The sequence below is a fragment of the Marmota flaviventris genome, chromosome 12, assembly GCF_047511675.1.
Source record: "Marmota flaviventris isolate mMarFla1 chromosome 12, mMarFla1.hap1, whole genome shotgun sequence".
In the NCBI taxonomy this organism is placed as follows: domain Eukaryota; kingdom Metazoa; phylum Chordata; class Mammalia; order Rodentia; family Sciuridae; genus Marmota; species Marmota flaviventris.
This window is the reverse complement of record NC_092509.1, coordinates 78,899,333-78,923,952: the sequence shown is the minus strand read 5'-3', so window position 1 is coordinate 78,923,952 and position 24,620 is coordinate 78,899,333. Positions and strand designations below refer to the sequence as shown.

The window sequence follows — 24,620 nt, the reverse complement described above, 5'->3', positions numbered from 1 at the left end:
GAATTGAAGTTGATAAACCTTGAAAGCCTCATAGAAGAAATTAATTTTTATAGCTGCTTTTTGAAAAAGAGACAGTAATGAACACTGGCTATGTGTAATCTGACCTCAAAAGGTCAAGTTGGAGGAATATATTATATTGCATCAAATCAAATCTAGCTTGATATATTTAGCTAATCTCAGTAATTGTTAAAAGATTATCATATGGTCTGGGAAAAATTAACAAAGATGCTTTTTGTGACCAGAGTTAATTAAATTTTCACTAAATTTGGATCAAGCTTTTTCAGCCATGCCCCTGCTTTTGCGCAGGATTGACAGGAGGTTTATCTCTGGAAGGAATTCCCATAAACGCCCTTGATGTGATGGTATTACTTGGGTCCTGTAGTTACAGGGGTTCTCTGGAGTTCCAAGGTCAGTTCTTCTCACAATAATCTTTTACTGTTTTAAACAGTTGCTCATCATCACCATAAAATATCCTTGGTATAGTGGTTCTCAAACTATTTGATCTCCAGTTTCTTTTATAGTTAAAAATTTATAAATAACCCCCCCTAAAATTTATTCAGAAATGTGTCCCTATTGGTTATTATATTTTTTGAGAAATTAAAAAATATATACTTTTTAATACATTAAAATACAACAGCCTGCTGGGTGTTGTGGCACATGCCTGTAATCTCAGTGATCTGGGAGGCTGAGTCAGGAGAATCGAAAGTTCAAAGCCAGCCTCAGCAACTTAGCGAGGCCCTAAGCAACTTAAGCAAGAACATGTCTCAAAATAAAAAATAAAAAGAGGGGTGGGGATATGACCCAGTGGTTAAGTACCCCTGAGTTCAATCAATCCCCAGTGCCTAAATAAATAAAATAACAGCAGCCCATTACTTATTAGCATAAACGATATATTTTAATTAAAATAACTATACTTTTTAAAACATCAGAAAGTGGCATTTTTTTTACATTCTTACAGATGTCTTTTAATATTTGCATCTAATCTGTTGTGACATCTTGTTTTACTTAAAATTCATAAAGAAAATCTAGTCTCACACAGATAAATATTTGGAAAAATGAGGAGTATTTTAATAGCCTATTCAGACAATTGTGGATTTTGCTCTTGTGTACTATATCAAAACTCTAATTACTGGTAGTCTCTTAAATGTTAGTTGCAATGTGCAAGCTAAAACCATATCAGTGGACTTGTTTTTACTCTGTCACATTAAAACCCATTGGTCAAGCTGGGCAAGGTGTTGCACACCTGTAATCACAGCGGCTCAGGAGGCTGAGATAGAATTGTATGTTCAAAGTCAGCCTCAGCAACTTAGTGAGGCCCTGAGCAACTTAGCAAGGCCCTGTTTCGAAATATAAAATAAAAAGGGCTCAGTGATTAAGCACCCATGGGTTCAGTATCAAAAAAACAAAACATTGGTTTAACTTGTATTTTGAATGTATGTTTTCCCCATGTCCAATTTTCTATCACCATGCATTTGGTTATTTGGAAAACACAGGTTCATTGTGTTAAGCAGATCTTCCAAATGTAAACACATTATAATTCTTTATATAAATAATATTAACAAACACACTTGTTGGTAGTTCCATTGTGAACATCAGCAGAATATTAGGAAGCTTTCAATTTCATGGTGGTAGTTTTATTTCGCAAAATTCCTGTTTTCACTTGCATGGCCAAATTCTACCACTGACACAAATACTAGTTATTTAATTTGAGGTGAGAATACTAGTTATTTTATTTGAGGTGAGAAGCTCACTTTTTTCATTTTCAAGCCTGAGGAACAATGAGTTATCTGTCAGTTATTCTTTTGAGTAGAAGTAGTGTTTTATGAAAAAAGTAGGTAGTTCATCTGGCAAATCAAACACATAACACAAATGCTTTTTCTAGAAACAACAATCATACTTCAGTTCCACAGAAGTGCTGCAAATATACTTCCTATTTTATCACAGAGTAATAAAAAGACTAATATTCAAGGATATAGATTTAATAAAATTAGTAATTTTTACTGCCTCATCAAGGTCATTCTTAAGTGGAATTAGCTTTTTTTGGTGCTGTTGCCTTGATTTCTGCTAAGGCATGAGCAGTTTTACCCAACATTGCTTTTGCATCATTAGTGCAGATGTCAAAACAATGAAAAAAGTATAAAATCTCCTAATATTATTGTGAAAGTAATTTTGATTTGGTTAATGGATTTTTTTTCTCAGTTGAAATTTTGATTGATTGATTATTTATTTAAAGAAGAGGTTCCATAGGTGAGTTTTTAAAAGGTGTCTCATTTGTCTGAGTCCTGAAATATCTCAAGTGTTTTAGGACCATCTAAACCTGATATAATGATTATCTTTGTCACCATGAACCTTCTACCTCCATTTTATTCTGTAGATTATCAAGAGAGCTTTTTGTAGATCTCATTGCTATTTGTGACTCTTTTCTTCTAGACTGATAGGCCTAAAGCCTTTATTTAAAACCCTTCTGCATTCTTCCCTAATTTCTGGTAGGAGGTGGGCAGATAAGGATCCCTGATCATCTGTAACTATAAACATCCTTTGCCATATTGTTTGAAGCCATTCAGAAAATACATGAAAAAAATAAATTTCTTTCATTTGAAATGATCCCCCTTTAGTAATCCTATAGTCTTAAACTATAACTTCCTACTTAGAAAATTACATCTGATAGTATGTGATTATTTTCCTTTAAACTTTGTAAGCAAGTCAGTACTTATCAAATTTCTAACATGCTTTCCTTTGTATATTATAATGATGAAACAGCTTACCCATTTAGAAATCATTTTTACCCACTTCAGAAATCAACTTTATAATTAATCAAATAGGTACTATAAATAATAGTCCTATAGCACTTCTAAGTTTATAAGTCATGTTCTGCACATTTAGTTTGGAAAACATAAAAATTAATGTATTATTAGAACTGCTGGGTATTGTCATGTCCAGAGTGGTGCCTATCACATAGTAGAACTCAATAAATTATTGTTGAATAAATGAATGGACTTTTCTTTTCAGGCCTGTATTGATGAAAATTTGGACATGGTGAAGTTTCTGGTTGAGAACAGAGCCAATGTAAACCAGCAAGACAATGAGGGATGGACACCCCTTCATGCAGCAGCTTCCTGTGGCTATCTCAATATAGCAGAGTGAGTTTCTGTTTGGGTTTGGTAGGAATAACCTTCATTTCTCTGCTCATAGAATTTGGATTTCATAAATAGTCATAATCTCTGTTATTAATTGCAAATTCACGGGGTTGACTATTTTTAAAGACTAATTGTATGTTTTACATAATTGCTAAATCTATAGTTTCTTAGTTGAAAGTTTTTGTTTGCTTTCATCTTCATATAATTTGTATTTGCTGGATTATGCAGTTAGATTCTGTCTGGTGCACTTTCTGGATTCACTTCTGAAGAACTCTAGCAGGGCACATGAGTAAGCAGGCTGCAATTTTTTTTCTGGATGTCTTTATAAACCTGTTGTTTTTGTTTGCTTTTTAAATTAGTGTTTACAATGGAGTTTCATTCAGCCATAAAAAAGAATGAAATTGTGTCAAATGCAGGAAAATGGATGGAACTTGAGAGTATTCTGTTAAGCAAAATAAGCCAAACTCAGAAAGTCAAAATTCATGTTTTCTCTAATATGTGAAAGCTAGAGTAGAAAAAAGGAAAACAAGTAGGGTGAGAATCTTATGAATCAAAGGAGATCAGTAGAGTAGAGGAAAGAGACCAGAGAGAGGAAGGAGAAAGAAAGGAAAATATTGGTGAATGATTTTGACCAAATTATATTGTTATATTGTGTGCATAAACAAATATGTAAACAGATCCCACCATTATAACAACTATAATGTACCAGTACAAATATGGAGGGGAAAAAAATCAATGCTTAAGGCCTAGGGTTGTAGCTTAGTGGTAGAGCACTTGCCTAGCATGTGTGAAGCACTGGGTTCAATTCTCAGCACCACAGATAAGTAAATAAAGGTCTATCAACAGTTTAAAAAAATTTTTAAAAATCAATGCTTAATACAAACAAAGGTGAAAATAACTGGTATGCTGGTATTTAGTAGAAGAAAGAACCTAAACATGTGGTACCAAGGAAGGGTAGAGATTGACATGTGTTCTCTACATTGGTTGAATGGATATGTTTAATAAAATAACAGTAGTAACTATTAACTTCCATGACAACTAGTTGCCCCTCCCTTGGGCAGAAGAATTCTGACTACATTATGTCTGAGATATAAGAGGCACTAAAAAAATGTCTCTTATAAGAAAGACTGATCAGGAAGGTTATTTTTACTTAGGAAAGAGGCTTTGGTGGTTGAAACATCTTTAAAATGAAGCAATTGTGTATATTCTAGATGAGGGAAAATTTATATTGATACAATAAATTCTTTATCACAATGTGTGTGGTCCTTTAGAAATGAGATTGCTTGTTTTAAGGCCTTTTTCAGTGATTATGATTAGAGCTCCATTACATCTCTCTTATTTAGCAATCAGAAGTGAGAATGACATTGGCAGCTATATAGAGGTCTGAGAATAGCTTCCCACAGAATCTGATTTGCCCACATTTCCTGTGGGAGACCCTGTCTTGAGCCAGGGATGTTCATTGGGAGAAGTTAAACAAAGGGGTTCGGGGCTGGGGAAACAGTAGGCAGCCTCACTGGGTTGCTTGTTCAGAGAAGCAGAGGACTGCTCAGTCTGAAAGCTGAAAGAAATGAATAGTGTAGTTTCTTGCCTCTTATTTCCTTACTGTATTCTAAATTAGTAAAAGTCAGCCACCTCTTTATCCCCTAGGCTGTCCCCATTTCAGAGTCTCATAGGAAAGGCTCCCATTCTCAGCCTTATTCACCAGTGCCAGCATTTTGATGTCCAAGAGTTAAAGAGATTTCTTTGTCAAATAAATTTGATTTTATTTAATAAGAAATATAGAACATATTGGCCCTGCATTTTTGAGAATTGATTAATTTGTTCAGGTGGCATGTTTGTGATATTTGAGCTACCAAATCTCGTTACATTCATGAATTCACTTCTTTTCATCCCCCTCCCCTCCACACACACTTTTCTAGAGGAGCTTATGCTTAGAATTAGGATCATTGTGTTGGTTGGCATCACACTCCTGTGAAGTTGAGTACAGAAAAATGATTTTAATGAGACTTTTTTAATAGTAGTTATTTTAATTCATTTTTAAAACATAGTTCCTTTAGAAAAATTTTCAAAATTCAGAAATCTCCTGCTCAAATATTACCCTGAATGAAGTGAATCTATCAGTTACTATTTCTTCATCTAATTATTACAAATTAGATCTATGAAAGTTTGATTATGATTGACCTGATATAGACCAGAATCCATTGCAGAGCTGGAGTGGTAGTAGGGATGACCTTCTCTTTCATTATGCATATTGTTACTAGACAGATTTTGTTTTTACGGTCATTTTTTTTTTCAATATGTAGCCTTTTTTTTTTGGGGGCGGGGCATTACTGGGGATCAAAGCCCAGGCCTCCTGAATGCCAGGCAAGTGCTCTACTACTGAGCTATACTCCAAGCCCTTATTATTTTTATTTTGAAACATGATCTCACTAAGTTGTCCAGGTTAGCCTCCTAGTTTCTAGGATTTCAGGCATGTGCCACCATGCCAGACTGTGGCATTATATTTAATATGATGGAAAACAATTGTTTATACTATTCAATTTGGCCTCAGAGCCAATGAAGAATGTTTCAGTTAAGATCAGTCCCTGGCCATCTTGTCATTTTTCTTTTTGGGGGGAGGGCATTGGGAATTGAACCCAGGGGTGCTTTACGACTGAGCCATATTGCCAGTCCTTTTTATGTTTTATTTTGAGAGGGGGTCTTACTACATTGCTTAGGGTTTCACTGAGTTGCTGAGGCTCGCTTCAAACTTACAGTCATTCTGTTTCAGCCTTCTGAGCTGCTGGAATTATAGGTGTATGTCACTGCACCTGGCCTCTTTTTGTATCTTAAAGATCTTACATTTTGCATTCTTATTCCCAGGATCATTAGGAACTCTAATTTTCACAGAAGTAGAAAAGAATAAAAAGTAAACCGACTTTCTAGGAAGAATCAAATACATTCTATTTCATGTTCTGTGATGAATTTTTTGTCTCATGTTTGTACTCAGTATGGTACATCAAAAGGAGGTTTAGAGGTTATTTTTTTCCTCATTTCAACTTAAGTTGAGGCTTAATATTAGTTAACTGGGTATTAGATTTTTAAAAAATATTTATTTTTAGTTATAACAATATGTTTTTTTAAAAAAAATTTTAATGTGGTGCTGAGGATCTAGTAGCTGGTTTGATAGGGCCTCAGTAAATGTTTGTTAATTTCAAACTGGTGCCTAAAATGGTGCCTTACCATTGAGCCATATCCTGAACCCTTTTTATTTTGTATTTTGAGACAGGGCTGTGCCTCATGCATGGTAGGCGAGCATTCTACCTCTGACCCCCAACCCCAGCCCTGGGTATTAGATTTTTATTATCAATAGTGTTTGTTTAACTTAGAAATAGCAGATTGACCCAAGGGTGAAACATTTAGTTTGGCTTTATAGTTTATTGGGATGCTACATTTAATTTCCTTTCTTTCCTCCCATAAAAAGTAGCAAAAAGGCCTTTTATCAGTAATGCATTAGAAAGAATAGGAAGGCTTTATTTTCTAAGGACATATATATTGAGCTAATAGTTATTTCTGAGCCTCTGGACACCTATAAGGATCCTTAGGGTAAAGTAGATACTATTTCATAGGTTGACATTTATTCTTGTTCAGGTAAAAGTGTAAAACTAAAGAAGTTTTACTTTTTTCCCTAAAACAGGAGAATAAGGGAAAATAGAGACAGTGAAGAGGGCACAGTTGTGGCCCTCACATTGCTTTGAGTGCTCCTGTGGTCTCATCGAGCTGCAGTGTGGGGTGGTGTGAGAGGAAGGCAAGAGAGAATTCAGTTAGTGAGAAGAGGCAAAGGCTTGAGAAGAAGAAATTGTGTTCCGTCCAGTGGAGGAAACACTGAACTAAGGAGGAGAGCTGGGTGAGAGTGGGGTGTGTTTGGGAATAATAAGGATTTTGTTTATAGTTTAGTCCCAACAAACATTTAGTATGTGCTTATTATGTATATTATTTGTATTATGATTTTTCAGGGTGGGGGTATGTAAAAGGGAAGGAACCAGAAGAGAGGAGCCATTGAATATGGGGAAGTAAAAAAGAGAAACTGATGGACAGAATAGTGATATTTGATAGATTTAAGAATGCAGATAGAGGGAGTTAACTCTGGAATTGAATAAGGTCTGTCTTCCCTTAAGGCTGTGAGAGAAGGAAGAAGACAGTTGAAAATTAGATGAATTGTGAATACCTTTAAGTTTTACATATGTGGAATTGATTATAAATTAACAAACATTTACTGAGGCCCTGTCAAACCAGCTACTAGGCACTGAGAAAGAAAAATCATGGTCTTAATCTAATTTTTATAGATTTTTTCCTCCTTTGTCAATTCTTTGAATGTAGTGACCATACATAGATTTTGGAGGGGGGTTATTGGGAGATTGAACCCAGAGGTGCTTTACCATTGAGCCATATCCTGAACCCTTTTTATTTTGTATTTTGAGACAGGGTCTTGCTAAATTGCTTCGGGCCTCGCTAAGTTGCTGAGGTTAGCCTCAAACTTGTGATCCTCCTGCCTCATCCTCCCAAGTTGCTGGGATTACAGGTGTGTGCCACAACGCCTGACCCATATATTATTTTTAAAAAATTTCCTACAGTGCCTAAAGTATGGTTCTCTGACCAATGACGTTTATTAATTTTTCAATGAATTAAAGTCTAATTTGCAGCTTTTCTTTCCCTTTAAGTGTCTGTGAATATTTGCTGGAGCTCCCAACATTATTTGGATTCTCACTGGCTCTGAAGTAGTTTGTTCTGGAGAAAAGGTGAATTAGACTTGAATTCAAAGATTGGGGCCGTAGCCTCTGCTATTTTCCAGCTATGTGATTTTGAGAAAATTACTTAATATGTGTGAGCCTCAGTTACTTAAAGGAGGATTAGTAATAACTACATTGCCTACTTCATGCCTAAGATTCATGATTTTGTGTGTGTGTGTGTGAAATCATTTTGAGAATAAAAAAGGACCCATGTAAGGTATTGAAATTATCAGTTTTTTCTTCTTTGGGATTAAGTATTCTATGTGGATTTAGAATCTCACCATTTATCATTTTAATGTTTCTTCTTCAGTGATTTAGTTTCCTCCAAAAGTACAGAAAATTTCACATACATGATTTGTTGAAGGGAAAGTTTTGTGGATATATGATTTAAGAGGATTTGTGCAAATTTTAATGCATACTTTATTTTTCTATTTTCACATCCACAGTACTACTTAGTAAACTCCAGTGTGCACTTGGAAGTTTTCACTAGATTTATTTATTTATTTTGCTTTTAGGGGCTCTCTTTCATTCCTAATATTAAATGCAAAGTAAGTCCTTTTGGAAACCCTGTTTGGACTTCTGAGATGGTGGACATGTTTTAAAGACTACATGGTATTTAGAAACTTCTTGCTGTCCACTGGAGTGAGAGAGAGACTGGGAGTTAGGTATATGACTATGAAAGAAATCTTACTATTGACATTGCTCTTGTCAGGAAATGGAGAAACTTCCAGCTCTAATTATTAAAGGCTAATGAAGTTGAAAATTAATAATGAAACACCTTATTTGGGGCCATATTTAAAGCCCTGAAATAGGCCTTGCTCTACACAGAACTCCATATGCACAAGTATAAATTAATATTAGATTGACAGAGATAATATTCATCCTGAGTCTTGTTGCACAGGTATTTCATTAACCATGGAGCCAGTGTGGGTATGGTGAATAGTGAAGGTGAGGTCCCTTCTGACCTTGCAGAAGAGCCAGCCATGAAGGATCTTCTTCTGGAGCAAGTAAAGAAGCAAGGTAACCTAGAGACTATGCTGGGCCCAGAGGGACTCTCTGCCCCCTGTAGAACATAATTCTTTTTGTTGGTTAAAACTTTTGATTATCATATAACAGGAAAGGATTAGATCTGTCTGCACAGCATTAATCAATTACCAACATCATGTAACAACTCAACAAGAATAGGCGAAATGCCAAAAGAATGGCTAGTCATTCCTGGTTTTTGCCATTCTGAGGTTGTATACTCACTGGATAGGTAGAAGTGACCTGAAGAGGAGTGTGAACTTTTTTATCAGTGCATATATGTTGTTAGATTTGCTACACATTGTGGAGTTCAAAAAAAGGGATGGGATACAGTGTGGCCACATTCATTTTGTAACTTTGCATCTTTTTTCTTGAGAACAGAAGTTGATACTAGTAAAATATATTTATTGTAATTTCTGAAATGATTTTTATATTAATCTTAAAATTATTCTGGTAGTTTAATCAAGTTAGGAATATAATTTAGAAGAATATGCTCTAAAAAGGTTTTTTGTTTTGATAGTTTTAGAAGAATTCATTCCAGGGAATGGGGTAGGATTCTCCTACTAAAGGTCTCTGGGTTCTTTTAATTTAAAAATGTTGAATAACACTAGGCAGAGAACAGGAGAACAGGTCTTAGGGAATTCTGCTAGAACTGTCACAAAACTTTAGATGTGATTTGCAGTACTGTTTTTGTTTTGTTTTGGTTTTGGGGAAAGGGAGTTGGTAAACAACCAGACCCACAATCTGTAGTTTATCCCAAAGGATTTAGCTCCAGGGATCTTTTCTGTTATGACCCTTTAAAGCAGTCAGGGCCATCTGACCATGCCCATTCGTTTACAAGCTGCTTTTGTGCTACAGTAGCAGAGTTAAGTAGTTCTTTTTGTTTGTTTGTTTGTTCTTTTTAGTTACACATAACAGTGGAATGTATTTTGTGTATCAGACATACAGGGAGTATGACTTCCCATTCTTGAGGTTGTATAATATGTGGAGTTAACTAGTCATGTATTCATATATGAACATAGGAGAGTTATGTCTGATTCTTTCTATTGTCTTTCCTATTTCTATCCCCCTCCCTTCCTGTCATTCTCCTTTGTTTAATCCAGTGAACTTCTATCCTCTCCTCCTTATTGTGAGTTAGCATCTGGATATCAAAGAGAACATTCAACCTTTGGTATTTTGGGATTGGCTTATTTCATTTAGCAAGAGAGTCTCCAGTTCCATCCATGCCATAATTTCATTCTTCTTTATGGCTGAGTACTATTCCATTGTATATATACCACAGAGTTGAGTAGTTCTAATATACCAGATGGCCAGCAAACCCAAAAATATTTAATATTTGACCCTTTATAGAAAGGATATTGCAAACCTACCTTAAAATAATGATGTTCTAGGTCAACAACTATTGTTTTTATTGCCTTCTACATATAGTTTTGTGCCCTATTGAATTGAAGGCTTTGGTGCTGTTTACCCTCCCATCTCACTCAGTTGCATCTTCTACAATATGTTTTACAATTTACAGATAATTTTTTAAACAAACCAGTTTTTAAAGTAGTTTTGGTTGGAGAATCTACTTTTCCTATTTTGATTGTTGACTCTTCGGTTAAGGATTATACTCTGTTGGAATAGACATTCATATGTATGCCTAACTTTGTAGCACTGTTAACTCCCCTTATAGTGTGTGGAATTCTGGTCTGTTCTTTACCCCTTCCTCTCCCCAGATTAGACAGAGATAATACTTAGGTAGTTCCCAGGTTTTCATTTAAGAGTAGAAAGGGAGCAGACCAAGCACAGAAAAGACTGATAATGAAGGTGGAACTCTTTGAATGGGTATGTTTATATTTGAGACATTTCATTATTTATATATCAGGGAGTGCCCCATCTCAGCCCTTCTTCATTGGCATGGGTATTGGAGAGTGGTTGGCTAAAGGGAGGAATTCTTGGAAGTTCCTCCATCATGCTTTTGACTGTTTTTTTAGCCTGCAGATCACCTACTCATCTCTGAAGTATTATGTATAGCTTCAGGTCACTGTATTTTTCTGTATATGGAAACAAGCTTTAGAGATAGTTTATTTTAAAATATGTCATACCTGAAACCAGCATCTTTAATACTAACCTTTTGGTGTAATGAGTGGAAAAGAAAAACAGACAGGGATCAAGTATTTCAGAGTTCTAGTATCACTAATGTGTTTTGTAGTTTTAAGCAAGGCATTGAAACTTTTCATGTTTATTTCCTTATGTGGTAAATGGGGATATTATACTCACTTCAAAGAATTGTTTGGAAACTGAAATGATATAATATAAAAGAACCTTGAAGTTTATAGCTTTGTGCAAATATTATAAGTAAAAATAATATCCCCTCTGATTTTTATGTTCTGTTGAAAATGATTTAGGCATGTTTCCTCAATGGATCTGCATCACATAATATTTAGCCTGATGATTTAACCTGGTAAGACCATTAATGTGTGTGCAAATTCAGCTGCTTTCTTAAATTTGATACTATCCAGTTTGATAATTAAACTGTTATCTGTGGTTATATTTATGATGTGTTTTGAATCTAAGGAAAATAACCTGTTAGACTTGAGTAGAGTTTTAGTAATGCTGGCTGTCTGATGTATTACTTCTATAGGAGTTGATCTAGAGCAGTCAAGAAAGGAAGAAGAGCAACAGATGTTACAGGATGCCCGCCAGTGGCTCAACAGTGGGAAAATAGAGGATGTGAGGCAGGCCCGCTCAGGAGCCACAGCCCTCCATGTGGCTGCTGCCAAGGGCTACTCTGAAGTGCTCAGGTATTGTTTCTGTATATCAATCAGTAGTTTGGTTTACTGGGATGAGATGAGATGAGTTTTGAATGCCGAAGGTGAATTAGATTTTCAACTATGATGTGTTTCCTTTTTTGTTGATCATGCAGTTTTTTGTTCCCCCACCCCATATTTTGCTGATATTAGGCCACAGATAGTCTACCTCCCTCCTGCCATCCCTCTAGCTTTTCACTGATATGTATGATATATGAAAAAGAGTTAAGATACACAGACCTTGTCCCATTCTATGAATTTGTCATTAATTCCCCTGCAACTTTCTCCTCTTAGGACCTGCAATGCAGGACCTATGATCATTTTGGTCCTTCTTGACTTAAATAATTTCTTGGGACTCTTTAGATCAATCTTACAGATCTTGAATATGCAGTGTCTAGAATAGTCAAACTTACATGAGGGATTTGGATTCTACTATATCTATTCCAGTTTTTCTTACATCTGTGCTTTATGTAGCTTTTGGTGCTTAGAGTTGAAAGGTTTTCCCCAAAACGTGGGTTGCTGAAGACACTGTGTGTGCCATTGCTGCCAAACTCCTTCAGTGTTCTATATTCAACCTAATATGGGGTTTCTAATAGATGTGACAGTGTGTTGTACTCCATGTCTGTCCAAGTGTGACATCCATACTGTGCTCAATTCTTGGAAGATTTCTGGAGCTCCACAATAAAGGGCCTCAGCCAGCTCAGTGCAATTTGGGACTTCTGGAATCATATCTTTACATGTATAACATGGTTACAGTTAGATTAAAGCTTTAAAATGAGTGTCTGCAGATACTCTTGTAGAGTAGAAGGTATGAGATTCTGTAGTAAACCTATGATATTGTGGAAAGACCAACCAGAAAGTATCCTGAAGAAATATGAGCCCTTGTTTTATGTTAATTTCTCCTTGTCCTGGAGAATAGAGAGCACATTCTATAATAGAGTTGTATGACTTGGTTAATTGAATTAGGTTTTTGTTAGTCTCAGGTACCCACCTATCTTTGCACTCCCCTTATACAATATACATGGATATGTGTAGGAAATACCATACAAATGACCTTTTTGAGGGGCTCAGTTAAAAATCATCTATGATTTATGCTCAAAGTAGCAATTATGAAACCATAGCTATGCCTTAGAGGGCAGAAGTAATCATAGAATGAATCCCTGTAGTTCAGGGCTCAATCTGAAAATCAATTAATTTGGAAAGCACCTACAGGTTGAGCATCCCTGATCCAAAAATCTAAAATCTGAAATGTTCCAAAATCTGAAACTTTTTGAGTGCCAATATAATGCCCCAAGTGGAAAATTCCACATCTTTAAAGCCCATAATTATTTAACATATTGTATAAAATGACCTTCAGCTTTTTTGACAGAAAATTGTAAAATTGAAAAGAGAAATGTAATATTTGGGGTTTTCTTCTTAGACTTCTAATTCAGGCTGGCTACGAACTCAACGTTCAGGATCTTGATGGCTGGACTCCCCTCCATGCAGCAGCACACTGGGGAGTGAAGGAGGCTTGTTCCATCCTGGCAGAAGCACTCTGTGACATGGATATCCGGAACAAACTGGTTAGTGAGTCTGAATCTCTAAAACGCAATGAGGTTGGTGGTTGAGTCTCTAGAACAAAATGGCCTAGAACAAGGTGACTGCTCTGGAGAAATGTGCATCCCTGGTAACTGTGATGTTGCCCTCACCTGCCTGCCCTCACCCATTATCAACACAGAGAAGTGTTGCTACATGAAATAAAACCCCATTAACCTAGTGAAGCCCTTAAAACAAACTTGGCAAAAAAAAAAGGCTTTCAGAAACCTAAGGCCACTATTTATAGTGAAGTATGGAAGAGTTGTTATTTTTCAAATCATTCTTTTAACAGCTGAGCTCTATTCACATTGAGTCATTTAACAATGTTACAATAACAAAGAACTTTGAGTTTTGGCTGAAAATAGCCTTATTCAGCCTCACTTCAAGCATCTTAGAAGCCCTGAATTCCAATCCTTGTCTCCTAATTTTCTAAGAACCCAGAGATAATGGACTTTTTTTTTCTTTTTTCTTTTTCTTTTTTCGTACTGGATTTGAACTCAGGGAGCCTTTCCACTGAGCTACATCCCCCAGTCTTTTGGAGTCAGAGTCTCACTAAGTTGCTGAAGGTCTTGCTAAGTTGTTTAGGCTGGCCTTGAACTTGTGATCCTCTTGCTCAGCTTCCCAAGTTGCAGGAATTACAGGCATGCAGCACTGTACCTGGTTTGGACTCTTTAATTAGTAGATGTTCTTATCTGCCTCACGTCTCCTTTGGGTCCTGGTTTCATTCTCAGACTATAGGTCAGAGTCCTTAATTGGGCTGATGTTTTCTAAAAGAGAAAACCTTCCTATCTGCCCTTTTGTTACTTAAAGGGAGATGATTTCTGTGACTTATCTTTGGTGCACATGTTTCTGAACCTCCCCCAGAGGTTTTTAAGAGCCCTTATTAAATTCATCATTGTAATTAAGACCTTTTTTAGAGTAGGTACAAGTAGAGGTTTCCCTTGATTATTTGCCAACAGGCAATAAACATTAGAAATGATGTGGTGATATTTCCTCAATACTGTTTTGTACAATATGAAGCTCTCTGCTTAATGGGTTTGCTGTTTCTTACAGAGTTTCCTATGTAATAGATGAAGGCCTGTCATAAAGTAGGGTAGATTAATCTGGAAAGCACCTACAGGTTGAGCGTCCCTAATCCAAAAATCTAAAATCTGAAATTCTCCAAAATCTGAAACTTTTTGAATGCTAATATAATGCCCCAAGTGGAAAATTCCACACCTTTAAAGCACACAATTATTTAACATATTGTATAAAATGACCTTCAGGCTGTATGTACAAGTTGTATATGAAGAATGAATGATGTTTGTGTTTAGACTTGGATCCTATCCTCCATATATCTTATTATGTATATGCAAATATTCCAAAATCTGAAAAAAATTCAGAGACTTCTGGTCCTAAGCATTTTGGATAAGGGATACTCAGCCTGTATCATTGGAATCTAAGGCAGAAAGTGAATATTGCATAGTCCCTGATAAAATAAAGGTACATAATAACTGCTTCTATTTTCTATCAGTCATTGTGCCCCTTTTCTCTCCCAGGGTCAGACGCCATTTGATGTGGCTGATGAGGGTCTTGTGGAACATTTGGAGATGCTCCAGAAGAAGCAGAATGTGGTGAGTCACTATTTCATACTTTGAAAGATCTTCTAGCAGTTTGCGGTCTACAGTGGGTATCACAGTTGCTTGCTTTTATTATGTCTGTTGAGAACTGAACTGGACATTTCCGCATTCCAGAGATATTCATTGTTTCCTTCAGGAACTATCAAGAGTCTGTTAGAAGAAAGTATTCTAGAAACCACTGTTGTTAAAGTTTGCTTGTTGTAAGATATCCTTTAAGCAAATGAAAGCAACAAACAACAACAACAACAAAAAAAAACACTACACTTGAGTTCTAGAAAATGCTTATGTTCAAATTAAGAGCTTTTTTTCCAAATGAATACTAGAATGCAGGACTCATAATTTTTTCTTTCTCTTATTAACTAAAAGTATATAATTTAAAGCATATTGATTATAAAGAGGAATATTTATCTTTCTTAACAAATATAAAATGATAAAACAGTTATTTGGTATTGGACAGTATTGGTCAGTGATTCATACTTATTCTAGATTCCATGAAACATCCAAAATTCAGTCCTCTTCTCCTTCCTCTTCATTTTAAATCTTTTTTTGGTTTGGTTACCTGTACCATTCTGCTTAGTGCTACACACACCTGGTGCCCATGCACAAACTGCAGCATGGAAAACCACCTCCAATAAAGAGATGAAGAATGAATGTGTCACATTTACTCCCCACAAAGGGGATGAGTAATTTGGTGAGGAGAATAAAGATCAGTGACCACAGGGTAGAATAGGAAAAAAAAAAAAAAAATCAGTGGCTTTCCTGTTATATAGCAGCAACAGTCTTCCTAATATAAGATGTATACTTTGCATAGTTAGGTTTTTAAAACCTTTTTATTCTGAAATAATTTTTCATTCACGAAGAAATTACAAAAATCATAGAGAAGATTCCTATAAATTCTTTACCAAACATTGTTATGTTTTTGAGCCTAAATAATATTGTCACTGAATAACATTTCTATAATTATGATAATGATTCATACCCATGTCTCCTACATAACTTTAGGCTCTAGGGATAGAATACATATTGTCTAGAGCATGCATCTAAATATCATTCTAAGGGCTAATTTCCCATTTTGGTACCTGTGTTTTCTTTAGAGTTATTGTCAACTTATTGATCATATAGAATTCTTTCCAAGTTGCTGCTGGCCTTTTGTTCTTCAGAAGCTAGGTTTTTTTGGGATTTGGGTATTTGAAGCAGGAAGTTTTCTTGAAGCGTTAACACCATGTTTTTTTCTTGTCTAATCTGGATGAGGATTTTCCTCTGTCATTTTTTCCTAAGGAGACCCAGCTGATGTGTTTCTCTTTTTTGCAGTTTCTTTTCCCCTACTTTAGTGTGGGTTCTGTCTTCTTCAGGATGATAGTGCCATTGGGTTCTTCTTAATACTGCTGATTTTTCACCAGTAGTCAACTTTTTTCCTTTTCTCTATTTTATCAATTTTCAGCTTCGAAGTGAAAAGGAGACACGAAATAAACTCATTGAGTCAGACCTGAACAGCAAGTTGCAGAGTGGACTCTTTAAGAAGTAAGATACTTGGGCTTGAGGAATGGGTTCAAGCTGTGTTCTAATATATCAGACTGACCCTGAGAATTTATATGATGAAGAAACTATGTTTGTTTTAGTCAGATCATCTTCAAACATGTTAAAAAGTTTAGGGGACAGGGAGACGGCATTGATATAGGTGAAAAACACTGAGAATAGGTGAATGTGCTTTAAACTTAGAAATTAATGAAGACTGCATGCATGCAGCATTTCTTCTATCCTAGCTTGAGGGTTCTTAGTCCCACCTATTCCCATAAATGCACTGTAATCCCACATAAATGCACTGTAAGTTCTGTTGTTTACCACTGTTTTGGTGCCTAGCATGATTCCTGGCATGTAATAAGTTGTGAGTAAGCATCTGTTAGTTTTTGTTTTTTTATATCTACCCATCATCACAAGTCATGGTTTCCTTTTTTTCTGTATGTTGAACAGGCCAGATCTCCTCGAGTCATATTCAAGAGTCAGTACTACACCTTAATCTGCAAAAAAAAAAAAAAAAAAACTCCAGGGTTCAGATGAACACATAGATATAAAGAAGGATCTAAATATATTTCTACTATTGCCTCTCTATATATTATAGTCTATAGATTTGTTCTCTTTATTTTACCTGTTGTCATTACTTCTGAATTACATTCAACTTGTGTCTTTAATTTAGCAAAGAGAAGATGCTATATGAGGAAGAGACACCTAAGTCCCAAGAAATGGAGGAAGAAAATAAAGAATCCAGCAGCTCTAGTTCAGAGGAAGAGGAAGGTGAAGATGAAGCTTCTGAGTCAGAAACTGAGAAGGAGGCAGGTAATGCAAAGATCCTCCATTTCCACTGCTTGTCAGAAAGCTGGCCAGGCCTCAAGGCACTGCAAATTTAGTTTTCAAAGAAAAGAGATCAAATTGCTGGTGACAACTTGTTTATAAAAGCTGTGAGCTCTGTTAAACTATATCTTCCAGTTTCTATGCAGCCATGTAGTAAGGTGCCCAGAGAATTCTGTGTGAGGGAGCCAGCTGTCCTAACCTTGAATTTGTAAATAGCATCAAGATCAGATTCCAAAAAGTCACTATGTCTCTTTGGGTCAAATACTTTTGATGAACTGGTGAAAATTTGTACTTAGTTCTCAGGTTAGTTTGATTCCCTAAACAGAATCCTAAAATCGACCACCCTCCCCACCCCCCGTCCCCCATCCTTGTCCTTATTATATAATGTTCCTTCAGGTCCTGAATAGAGGATTAAGAAAGGAACAATATCATATTTACCTTTATGATTCTTTTTTAGTGGAGGGGTAATACTGGGAATTGAACCCAGGGGCATTCTAACACTGAACTTAAACTCCTGCCCTTTCATTTTTTCAGTCAGGATCTCACTAAGTTGCCAGGACTGACCTTGAATTTGTGATCCTTCTGTCTCAGCCTCCTGAATAGCTTGGATTACAGGTGTGCACCACCATGCCTGGCTTATCTTTATCATTTTTTTTTTCTTTTTGTGTCGGGATTGAACCCAGGGGTGTTTAACCACCAGGCCACATTTCCATTCCTTTTTTTTTCTAAGTTGCTGAAGTTGGCTTTAAACTTGAGATTCTCTTGCCTCAATCACCCGAGTCATTGGGATTACAGGCCCTATATGACTTGCATTGATAACAGTACAGTCCTTCCCAGGTATTCTGGGAAATTGGTTTTAGGACCCCTGTAGATAATCAAAATTCTTAGATGCTTAAGTCCCTTATTTAAAACGACACAGTATTTGCTTATAAACTATGCACACCCTCCTGTGTACTTCAAATAATTCTAAGTTACTTATAATATACAATGCAATATAAATGCTATGTAAATAGTTGTTACACTGTATTGTAGGGAATAATGATGGGGAAAAAGTCTGTACATATTCAATATGTATACATTTTTTTTCTTGAATTATTTTCAGTCCATGGTTAGTTGAATCCATGGAAGGCTAACTGTACATCTCATATGGAGATTCTTAAGTTTATTATTGACAAGACAGGAGCCCTAAAAATGAGAATGAGGTGCTGAACATGGTCAGATCATTAAGCTATAAAATAGCCTATAGGTTTGGTTTTGTAAAGGCCGGCAATCATTGAGAAATAATAAGCAGGATTTTACTGAATAGAAATTCAGCTGCAAAGAATGGTTCTCATAGATAATTGGAAAGAAATGGTAAGATAAGATTTTAATTGCACATATGCCCTGCATTCATTGGCACATTATCCCTCCAGATTTGAGTTCATGAAAAAAAATGACATTTCCAGCTTGAAAACCAAGTTAGAGGGGAAGAGGCCACCCATTAAGTTTATAATGAAATCTGTATTTTCCTCTGAATTCTGTTGTAGCTGGACTACCTATAATGAAGATATTTAACTTACTGTGTTGTCTTGGCCCAAGCTTCTGATGATGTCTGGCTTTCCTGATATGGTTTCTGTCAATCATGGGAGAATATCACCTGTCTTCATGTTTCAATCTGAGGCTCACTGAATGTCACCAGAGGTTAGAGTCCATCAGTGCCATAGAGAAGACAGACACCAGCTAGGTTTGCAGTATAGGAGATGACCTTATATTCATTGAGACTTGGATTTCTATTATTAATCAGGTGTAGCTTGCTCTGGAAATGCAGTGTCAGTACTTAAAAAGATTTATAAATGCGTTTCTTTTTGTCCTTTGTATTAGCTATTGAGCATTGACATATTGCCAAGTTTTCAGATATTACCCAGAATTAATATTGGGTTTGCTCTATGCTATATCTACTAAGGTATTAAAAAAAATGGGAGGGAGCTGCTTGAACTCCTGGCATTGCTTGTGATTTGTACCACTACCCCAGATCTCATTCCCTGCAGCCCACTTCCACACTGCTGTTGGAGTAAAATACCTACAACACCCTTATAACTATTGTGTACCTAATTCAAAACCTAGAACTACCTCCTCACTCCACCTTTGCCTACGGACTAAGTCCCAAACTCTGTAGCCTGGCTGTCAAGGCCTTTCATAATCTATCTCCAGCTGATCTTTCCAGTGCTACACACAGGCAAGGACATATTGTAGTCAGACCATATTGCTCGATTTCTTTAAACATGCTGTGATCTCTCCTGCTGTTGAATGTTTATTTGTACTTTAAAATTTATTTCAGGCCTTCAGATGCTTGTTTAGTGAGTTCTGTTAGGAGCTTTAGGATCTAGCAGATTCAAATGGTGATATTTTAGGTTTTTCTGATAACTGAAATCTGCAAAGAATAGACCCCTTTTCTGTTCTCCCACCCAACAGTATTGCTCCCCTGTTTGTATCCCTCTAGCACCATGTTCTTAATTCTCTTCTAGCACTCATTGTTTTGGCTGGGAACACTGGGTTTATTATTATGCCCCCAGGTCTCAGCACAATGCCTGGCACATGGCAGGCACTCACATTCATTAAATGTTTTTTGTTGAATATGTCTAGTTAGGGGAATAGAAAGGCATATATACATGAGTAAAATACATGCCATGTGAGAGAGATTAATCCAATCACTGGTATTCACTAGTAAGAAAGATTATGTTTAGTTCAGGGAATTGTAATAAAACTTTACATATGCAGTGCATTTTACTTTGCAACACACATTTAAACATTTTTATTTAATCCTCATAATCACACTCTGGGGTATATATCATTATCACCACTTTTTAGATTGAGAAATTGACACCATAGGAGGTTAGGTGAATTAGGTTTCATAGATAGCACATATAGTTTTGATCTGGAGCTCCTCAGAGAAGTAAGGGACCAGTGCAAATTATCTGCACAGAAGTGAAAGATGAAATTAGAAAAGGATGAGATCCCTAAGGAAGAGACTTTAGAAAAAAGAGATACAAAAAAGAATCTTGACATACTGTGCTTAGGATGTGAAGTGGAAGGAAGTGAAATAGAATCACTGAAGGAGGCAAAGAAGGTGTGACCAGAGAGATTGAGGAAAACCAGGACGCATCATTCTACCTCAGAAACCAGGGCTGTAGTGAGAAGGGAGAGCTGAAGGATGACACAGCAATTAGGAAGTCACTAGTAATCCTAGAGAGCAGTTTCACTAGCCTGGTGTGGGCAGAAGCCAGATGGTTCTAGCAAGCTTCCCTACTCATTTCTGCAGTTCTCTGCCAACTGAAATTTCACTCATGTCCCAAATCCCAGCTCCAATCAACTTTTTCTTTATGGAGCCCTACCATATAAATATATGGTTTTCTTCCCTCCCCTGATTCCTGTAGCTATTGTTTGAATGTCTGGTGTATTACTTTTTTCCTGATGTTTAATATTTGAATTATTTGGTTTGTTGCTCTTCCTTTCTGCTCTTCCCCCACCAGCAAGCTTTGGAAGCACTTGAAAGTAATGTTTCTTGATGGACTTGCTATGTACCATAGTTCCTAGCACATGGCCTTCTATTAAGGTGCTCAGTAAATATGTGGGGAAAATGCAAGGAAGTGCATTATACCAAAACCTTTCCAAATATTGCCTGTGTGGTACTAAACTAATACTTGTTGAATGCATTTATCCTAATTTTAAAGACCCACAGATACAACTTTTTAATATGATATTTTTCATGTGTCTTACGTTGTAGTAAAGATATTAATTTTATTTTGAGGTGAACATAAGCATTTTGATTAGAGTTTTTCTTTTTCCCCTTTTATTTATTTGACTTAAATATTTTGTGAATCAATTATTTATTGCTGAGTAAAAACTATCCCCAAACTTAGTGGCTTAAAACAGTAATACCTTATGTGTACCAAATTCAACGGATTGGCAATTTCAGAAGGGCTCAGCTGTATGATTTGTGTCTCCTCATGGTAATGCTGGGTTCACTCATGTTTGTATAGTCAATTGATGAGTCATCTAAAGGGATGAGGTCCTAGATGGCAGGATGTTTAGTGCAAATGAGCCATGTGACTCCTATCTTCAAGCAACTTAGCTTCTCCTTCTTCATGTGGCAATGCTTCAAAAAGCAGTCAAAGGCTAAAGCTCAGTGTATAGGCATTTTTCAAACTTAACTTTTGTCACATTTGCTAATGTTCCCATGGCCATAGCAAATCACCTGGCTAAGTCCAGAGTCAATGTAGAAACGGTATGGATTCATGGAGACATGATTTGCACAAGGGTATGGATTCGCGGAGACATGATTTGTTGGGAGCTATTACAGTAACAGTCTGTCACATTTGGCTAGTAAGCTGGATTTCTCAGGGCTACAGATACTCAGATAGTATTTAAAGAATGCCTTGAATATTCACAATAATTCAAAAAAATAACATTATTTTTTTTTAAAATGAGGGATTTACTGTGGCCAGACAATGAGCTATGCAGTTTTAGAACATAATCTCTAATCTTTATCATAATTCCCACAAGGTAAGACTCAGTGAGAAAATAGAGATTTAAATATAAGTAAACTTTTCTAGTATCACACAGTTAGGATATAGCTTAAAATTGTCACATAATTCATGAGTAGGTTACTCTTGGGGTTGTTTCCAGAGCACATAAATCAGAATCAGTGCATAATTCACTAGACATAGGCACAGTGGTAGTTATTTAGTTTGTAGCAATAAAAAGACAAGCTTTCTGATTGATAACCCTACCGATATGGACCACTCATTTATATTATGTGAGTTCAGCAATAATATTATTCTGTAGCTCACCCTCCAATCCCTTTTTACCTTTATTTCCTATTGTAACCATAGGAATTCCCACTATTTAAAGTAGGCTGGCCATTTTGCTGACCATCAGATGTATTTCTTTTGATTTCTGAGCCATTACTCATGCCCCTTCTTCCTCTTCCACCTGTCAGTCGGTACTGTCTTCCAGCTTCCTCTGTGGTTCTGTTCTAGAGAACCCTGACTAATGTAGCAATTTTCCCTGTTTCTTCCCTCAGAGGATCTGCCTCCTCTGAAATTCTCTAGCACTTGTTGATCTGAATCAACCACTTTAGTACCTGAATTTTATATGACATTGTGTTATTATCGTTGTAAAGAGTCTTATCTCTTTTGATTATAATTACCTAGAAAACAAAGTCTATCTTGCACTTTTTGTTTTTTTCCCTGCCAAGCAACCCCCAAACACATATTCTTCCCAAGTAGTAACTAATGAATTCTATATATGATTTTACTGATAATGTAGAAACAATTTTCACTTTTCATCTGGAAATTAGAGTTGGAGCTTACATAAAGAATCAGTGCATAACACTGCCAAAGATACAAGATGGGAATACTGTTGAGTTTATTTTCTTCTGCCCACAGTGGCTGGAGAGTTCATCTTAGTTTGAGTTTAATATTACATGGCCCTAAAATCTGTTCTGATAACAAGCCTTTTCTGTTAGCAGAAAAGAACATAGACACACAAAGGTATGGTTTTCATACTTGGACTTGTTACTTCTCTTATCTTAAATAACAGATAAAAAGCCAGAAGCCACCGTCAACCATTCCAACTCTGAAAGCAAGAGTAGTGTCATGGAGCAGATACCAACACCAGCTCAGAATACCTTCTCTGCCTCTTCTGCTAGGAGAGTGAGTACTTTGGAATTATTTGGGTATTATATTTCACCCTCCTGCAATAATACATATTTAGAAAGGACTCAAAGATATGTTCTTGAAAAAAATAAAGATATACTTTTGCCTTAGTCCTCTCCTAGAACAAAATACCACACTGGTTGATGTAAGCAATTGAAATTTATTCCTCACAGTTCTGAAGGCTGAGAAGTCCCAGACCAATATACTGGATTCAGTATATGAGCCATGTGACTCTTCTGTCTCGAAGATGGCCACCTTCTTGCTATGTCCTAACATGGTGGAAAGAAAGGGAGCTCTGGTGTCTCTTCCTTTTCATATAAGGGCACCAGCCCTCTTGGAGGAGAGACCCACTCTGTTGACCTTGTTTAACCATTACCACCTACTCACTGGCCCCATCTCCAAATAAGACATATTGGGGATTAGGGCTTTAATATATGAATTTTGTAGGGACACAAAGAATCAGTGCATAACACTGCCAAAAATACTTTTTGTAAAACCATCACCAAATATGGCTACAGATGGGTTAAGATAACATAGGATAGAATAGTTTGGGACCAAAAACATTTTTTTTAAAAAGTCATTTCCTGTTTTTTTTCACATCCAAGGTTAAGGTAACTATATATAAACTTTAGACAGGTTTAGGAAGATATCTGGCATCCAAAAATAATTGCTTTGATGACTATTCTCTTTTTTCTACTTCTCTCTAAAACTTTGTTTTCATGTCTTTATACTTTATAATGGGTAAAGGGCAGAAGTAGAAAGAACATGTTGAAATTTCAGGAGCACTTCCTGCTACAACTTTACACAAACTAAGAATCTGTAGGCTCCTAGTCAGTGAGACAGAGCTGAATGATGATCCATTCTACAAAGTGCAAAACTGGTTTTGAAGTTAAGAATTGATCCAAATTCTTTGGAATAGAACTGTTGAAAAAACTGTGTGGTTTTGGAGATATTAACTTATTGATCTTATTTCCTCATGAATTGGAAAGATGGGCTTCTGGTGTCCTTGTGGAAATGAGAGAACAAGTCTTGGCTACTTATTTATTCCTAGAAACATCATTGTGAATCATTACACAGGCTTCAAATAGAATATAATCACTTGGTTGTACCTCACATACTGTCACTGCTTCTAGTTGTGACTAGATTTCCTATGTTTTTATTTTTATTTCATTTTTAATTTTTTGCTCTACTGGGAATTGAACCCATGGGTGCTCTCCCACTGAGCTATATTCCCAGTCCTTTTTTGAGACAGGCTCTCACCAGGTTGCCCAGGTTGGTTTTGGACTTTTGTTCCTCCTGCCTCAGCTTCCCAAGTTGCTGATTATAGGTGTGCACCACAGCACTCAGCTAAACTTCCTAATTTTCAAAAAGAAAAATAATAAATTTTTAAAAATACAAACACATGCAGTACTGATTCCACTTTGCTGAATAATACTGTGAAAGGGGGAAAGATTCCCTAAGAATTAGGGTAACTTATAAAAAGGAAGGAGTATATAAATGTATGTACTCACGTGACAATGAAGAGAAAACTCTGAGCATGAGTTGGAGATGAATGCATTAACATTTGTACTGCATTTTCACTATTTCAAGCAGTAAAGATGACTTTGCAAAGTTTCCCAGACCCTAGGAAGGAGCTGTTGGATAGTGTTCCAAAGAC

General features: G+C 36.3%; 1 protein-coding gene across 6 annotated transcripts in view; it reads left to right on the top strand.

Annotated features, from left to right (window-relative positions):
• Positions 1 to 24,620, top strand: part of Ppp1r12b (protein phosphatase 1 regulatory subunit 12B) — a 203,693-nt gene that overhangs the window by 54,186 nt on the left and 124,887 nt on the right. For 5 of the 6 annotated variants that reach the window (XM_027945641.2, XM_071600177.1, XM_071600173.1 and 2 more), the window contains exons 2-9: positions 3,010 to 3,140; positions 8,808 to 8,926; positions 11,556 to 11,715; positions 13,142 to 13,286; positions 14,838 to 14,912; positions 16,360 to 16,439; positions 17,113 to 17,252; positions 22,848 to 22,960. In XM_027945641.2, the coding sequence (XP_027801442.1) occupies positions 3,010 to 3,140; positions 8,808 to 8,926; positions 11,556 to 11,715; positions 13,142 to 13,286; positions 14,838 to 14,912; positions 16,360 to 16,439; positions 17,113 to 17,252; positions 22,848 to 22,960 (963 nt within the window). Of the gene's footprint in view, positions 1 to 3,009; positions 3,141 to 8,807; positions 8,927 to 11,555; positions 11,716 to 13,141; positions 13,287 to 14,837; positions 14,913 to 16,359; positions 16,440 to 17,112; positions 17,253 to 22,847; positions 22,961 to 24,620 lie in introns of those variants that run through there. The other variant, XM_071600174.1, reaches the window with a different exon arrangement.